The 5,755-nt window shown below is 44.9% G+C and overlaps 1 protein-coding gene across 1 annotated transcript; it reads right to left on the minus strand.

Annotated features, from left to right (window-relative positions):
- Positions 1 to 2,493: 2,493 nt before the first annotated feature.
- On the minus strand, positions 2,494 to 5,307 carry LOC308075001 (uncharacterized protein). Its single transcript, XM_080414577.1, has 2 exons — positions 3,791 to 5,307; positions 2,494 to 3,335 (listed from the first exon to the last, which is right to left on the minus strand). The coding sequence occupies exon 1, from the start codon at positions 4,843 to 4,845 to the stop codon at positions 4,129 to 4,131; it is 717 nt and encodes a 238-aa protein (XP_080270703.1). The 5' UTR covers positions 4,846 to 5,307; the 3' UTR covers positions 2,494 to 3,335; positions 3,791 to 4,128.
- Between the last annotated feature and the right edge of the window lie 448 nt (positions 5,308 to 5,755).

Genomic DNA, 5,755 nt, shown 5'->3' on the forward strand with positions numbered 1-5,755 from the left:
GCGCTCGGGCGCGACTCCTCTGCCTCAAGGTCTGCTAAGTCGGAGCGCCTTCCGTCATGGTCCAAAACTATACTTTATCAGCGAAAAAAAAGTAGTCCGCGGTTGTTTGAAAAAGTAATGTCCCAAGCTGGAGTCAAACCCCGGCTCCCAGTGGTAGTGGGTGGGGAGTCCAATGATTATCGAAGTGCGCCACTGAGGCTTGTACTAGTGGTGCAAGTAACAAAGTAGATTTACTCAAGTACAATTTTGAGGTATTCGTACTTTACTTGAGTATTTCTCTCATATTATCCATTTTATTTTCAGCGTTTCCCTAGCGTAGCTTCCTGGTTAGTATGTTGTTGTTGTGGTCGTCGTCCTCGCATCAAAGCCCCGCCTCGCAGCACCACCCCGTGCCTATAAAACAAGCGCTCCCCTGTCAATTTCCCTGGAATGCCATTTCCCCTGTGACATATATACTGTATAGCACCTCAACCACCCCAAAGAACCGCTGAAGAACCGCCGCGTTTGTGTGAATTCCAGCGTGTGATACTGCGTGGGGCTTTTCAGTATAGCAGCATAAGAACAAATCCTCCAACCACACACACACAGTCCAAACAGGCGTCCTCAGAGCGAGTCAGCTCAAAATAGCCGCGAGTGGCATTGTGTAATCAATGTGTTCTCTCCTCTCGGTGTGCTGCTGTAACCATGAGGCTGCTCTCTCAGATCAATACGCCTCCCTCACACACTGCTCTAGAAAGCACACGGCCAGGCTGCTCTTGTTGTTTACACCAAGTGGTTCTCAACCTGTGGGCCGGGGCCTATTCTGGTGGGCCGTGAGGGTATTGCAAGTGAGCCCTGAAACACTACGATTTTAATGCTAATATAACATTAGTATTAGAGAAATAATGTTTTTAAAAAAAACATTTTTAAACCTTGAAAAGTGAGTTTTCATTGTGATACTGCTAAGTAGGAACTTATTGTTCCAAGGATCCAAGGCGGAACACAATCAATTGATTGATCATAACATTTTGAGATTTTCAAGTGGGCCCTGATCCAGAAATGTTGAGAAGAACCACTGGTTTCCACCTCATAGTTCAACACATCATGTGACCGCAAAGTGATTCTGATCCTGAGTGTTCATTTAACTCAGAGAGTGTAAACATAGACCCTTAAGGTAGGCTACTCAAGAGCCAACCACTTAAGCCTAGGGGTGTGCCGATATATCGCGATACGTTTTCGTGACGATATGTATCGTTTTGGAAAAAGAAAATATCGTGTTGACGATTTTTTTTTTTTTTACAATAATAATAATCAGGCATGCAAACAGCCCCGAGGTGAAAAGGCTGACAACATGTTGTTTTTTTTCGGGTCAGGTGTCACACTATTGCCCTATTTGGATTCAAAACGGCTATTGTAGCTGAAAAGCTACAAGTTTGCATAATGCAAAAACAGAATTATTTGTTTGCACATTTGCTTTTTTTCTCCCCCATATATTTTCATAATAAAAAAGTTCGTATCGAAATCGTATCGAAGTTGTGAGCCCAATATCATATCGTATCGTTTCGTGAAATTAGTGTATTGGCACACCCCTACTTAAACCCTATACTTAGTTAACCGGATTCCCAAGGGCTCTATAGTATTGGCCCCCTCCTGTTTTCATTCTACACTAAATGGTGGCCGAAACTTAAGGTAGAGAGGCCGTCTGCAAGCATGAAGGTCACCGGTTCGCCTCCCGACCCCGGTCTGCGTGTGTCCCTGAACAAGACCCCCCACCCATGGCCATCTGAGCAGCCATCAGCTGAATGAAGCTGAAGTTGAATTTCCCCCGCGGGATTAACAAAGTTCTCCATTTCCTATATATCTTCGGTGAAAATACAAGCTCACTGTTAGGCCCAGAATAGGGATGCTTGCTTGGGTGCAAGTGGTCAAGTCAACACAGAGGATTTGTCTGTACTGTACAGTTACAGTTCACAGAGGTTTGATCCTGTAAAACACATTGATCTGATTAGAGGGCCAAAGACATCAGATTGGTCGTAAAGCGGCTGTCCTTTGGGCCGGCAGAGCTATTATTAATGGCCTCTTCAAATCAATTAAATCCATAAGTGACAGTTGAGATGAATGATGCCAACAGCAATCTTTAGATCCATATCTATACAGTATTTTACATTTCATTAAAACCACTTAAGCCATATGCTTCGTCATATGGTGAATGGCAAAAATAGCCTATGTGTAAGCCTATGTTTTTTTCCCAATTGTTTCCCATTTTTATTTTTTTTGACAATTTTCACCTATAATGACATACAACTAGGGCCACCAGGTTGAAAGTGGTAAAAGACCACCTGGCATTTTGAAAACAGATGTCTAGTATCTATTATATAGGGCTAGAATTATCTCTAATCTAATCTAATTTAATGCAGTACATAAAATAACATTGAATATGGAACGGCTTTGAATGATTTGCCTGTAAACTATTATTATAAAACCACAGCAAATTGATCATTTTATAAGGATGTTTATTTGCACCTTGTGATATAGCTATATATAATCTATCATACATACTGTATATTTAATAAAAAGTATCTAATTACACTTAAAGTTCATCGAGTTCAAAAGATGTACACCTGCTTATGTACATTACCAAATACACATCACATTTACATACCGTAGTTATATCCACATACCTGAGTGTAACTCAATAATGCAGGTTCCTCTCTACCAGGAGTCCAGAATGTATCCATGAAAATATAGCCTATAAAATGCAATAATATGCAACATTAATTTAGACCAGACTGAATGGCAATGATGTAGCTTGTGTGGTCCCATTAAAAGGTGTCAGGTTACATGCCTGTGCCTCGAGTCCTGCAAAATCAAAAGCCTGTATTCTATTTAACAAAATATGTAATTGTACACTGAGATCCATATATTGACAGGCTAAAGACCCTATAAACACTTGACCTAAAAGAAAAAGCATTGTTGTATTGTATAGGGACTCGAGGAGATATATTCATTTGAAGCGGTGAGATTTCTCATTCATGGACATTGAAAATAACACATCAGTTATTATAGGTAGGCCTATACAGTGTGCACGCGGCCTGTGCAATTCTGCATCCATACAGTAGCCTACATCCATACAATACATCCATACAGTAGCCTACATCCATACAGCACATCCATACAGTACACATCCATACAATAGCCTACATCCATACAGTACATCCATACAGTAGCCTACATCCATACAGTACATCCATACAGTAGCCTACATCCATACAGTACATCCATACAGTACACATCCATACAGTAGCCTACATCCATACAATACACATCCATACAGTAGCCTACATCCATACAGTAGCCTACATCCATACAGTAGCCTACATCCATACAGTAGCCTACAGTAGCCTACATCCATACAGTAGCCTACAGTAGTCTACATCCATACAGTAGCCTACATCCATACAGTAGCCTACAGTAGCCTACATCCATACAGTAGCCTACAGTAGCCTACATCCATACAGTAGCCTACATCCATACAGTAGCCTACAGTAGCCTACATCCATACAGTAGCCTACAGTAGCCTACATCCATACAGTAGTCTACATCCATACAGTAGCCTACATCCATACAGTAGCCTACATCCATACAGTAGCCTACATCCATACAGTAGCCTACAGTAGCCTACATCCATACAGTAGCCTACAGTAGCCTACATCCATACAGTAGTCTACATCCATACAGTAGCCTACATCCATACAGTACACATCCATACAGTAGCCTACATCCATACAGTAGCCTACATCCATACAGTAACACGTCCTACAAAATGCTTCAAGAAGACTTGTTGTGGATCCATCCGACCGGCGGCGTTTAGTCCATGAAACCCTCCTGGTTCAACAGAGCAGTAAAAGCCTGGAGATCGAGGCTAACAGAGCAGTGGTTTTCAACGTGGGGGTCCAGGCAGGGACCCTCATGTTTCCTTGAGGAGGGGGTTCCAAATCGACCCTTAACACAGGTCTGTAACTCCGAGAGCAACCTACAAATGGAACCAATGGTTTCATTGGGACGCTCTCGGGGTTAAGGTGGGGGGTCCTTGAAATGAACAGGTTTGAGAACCGCTGCAACAGACAGAGGCCTGGCTGTGTGATGTGATCAGTCTCCTCTGCGCTGCAGGCCGGCCTCATCGGCAGAACCAGCGGCTGTTTGCTCCGGATCGCGCTTATTATTATTGACCGATCTGTGCCCATTGATCCGCTCGTCGCCCCCGTCACCGACCTGTTGAGATGCACGTCTGTCCCTGCTACTCGCGACGTCCGGTCTTTTCGCAGTCTTTTCTGCGGTTGTTGTTGTTGTTGTTGTTGTTGTTGTGTGACCGAGAGAAGACGCGTAGAGTCCCTTCTCCTCCTCCTGCTGCTGCCGCGGGGAGACGCGCGCGGCTCCCGGGGACACCTCGGCTGTCCTCTCCCTGCTGTCGTCCCACTGGAACGCACGGCTCTGCGTGGCTGTCGCGTTCAGAGTGGCGTTTAGAGTCTGAGTCTGTGTAGAGTTGCTCCACTCTGAGACGTTGCTGCTGCTGGAGATATTATTATTATTATTATGAGTTGAGATGTTGGCAGGGACGGCGGTGACCTCTTCATGCACCCCGGGTCTCCCCACAGCGGCAGAGGAGTTGCTGGTGGGCTTCCAGATCAGGCTGTAGTACACGGCCAGGATGATGGCTGCCAAGGACACGGACAAGACGTACGCGAACACCGTGGCCAGTCTCACCCACTTCTTGTTGGTCTTGGCTGCCATCTTAGCCTTTTTGTCCCCCGTGTAAGTGGCCGGCTTGCCCCTCTCCATGTTGGGCATGAAGTCCCGCTCCCTCATGTTGCCCCTGTTTTTCCCTCGATGCTCCACCACCCCGTCCGTCTTGAAGCCTTAATGTGATCCACGATCCACGAGAAGTCCGTTGAAATCGATGCAAATGACGCCCCTCTCTCGAGCCGTCCGCACCCGCTGCACTATATATTTTTGCTCCTCAATTCAATTGATTTGTGTGCAATTCATTTCATTTCATGGCCAGAAGGAAATGAATGGCTATAGGCACTGCGCCTGATCCCAGTGCAGCATTGATGCGTGTCACCGTGCGTGGACACGGAGCGCATCCATCCATCCGGCTGCTGTTGCGCGTTTCAGCATCCGACAGGCGACAGGCGACGAGACGAGACGAGACGCTGACAGGGACCACTAGCCTGTTGCTGTAGGTGGCGATGTGTGTGTGCGTTAGATTTGATGTTATCATTTATTAAAAAGGATTAACGTGAGATCATAACGGTACACGACTGCCTGTCTTCATCCAGCAAATGAAGTGGCTGCATGTCTGGCTAAAAATACATGAGAGATGAGAGGGGCAGGCGGAGGCTCTTAAAGAAGCAGCATCTGTGCAGAGACGCATGCCTGACGCTTTAATTCAATAGCCTATTATATATAGGCCTACCCCAGTGTTTCTCAACCTTTTCAGGCCGTGACCCCCCAAATAATCATATTTGAACCCCCCACCCTGATTTAGTTTGACTCGGTTACAGGTAAATATTGTGAAAATAGCAGATCTACAGGCACACAAGGCCTTGCAACGCCAGGCGTTGTGAGCTTGTAGATCGGCTATTTTGAAATGTTTTGCCCCTTTATTATATCATTTGACAATTTGGCCAATGTTTAGCCAGTTTTTATAGTATAGTTTGTTGATGACTTTTGATGCAATAATGGTCTTTTTCTTTTTTCTTTCTTTCTTTTTCTT

Source organism: Gymnoscopelus braueri (assembly GCF_963280865.1).
Source record: "Gymnoscopelus braueri genome assembly, chromosome: 19".
Taxonomy (NCBI): domain Eukaryota; kingdom Metazoa; phylum Chordata; class Actinopteri; order Myctophiformes; family Myctophidae; genus Gymnoscopelus; species Gymnoscopelus braueri.

Excerpts from the sequence above, each read along its gene's own strand:
- LOC308075001 (XM_080414577.1), bottom strand. The coding sequence starts at position 4,845 with ATGAGGGAGCGGGACTTCATGCCCAACATGGAGAGGGGCAAGCCGGCC.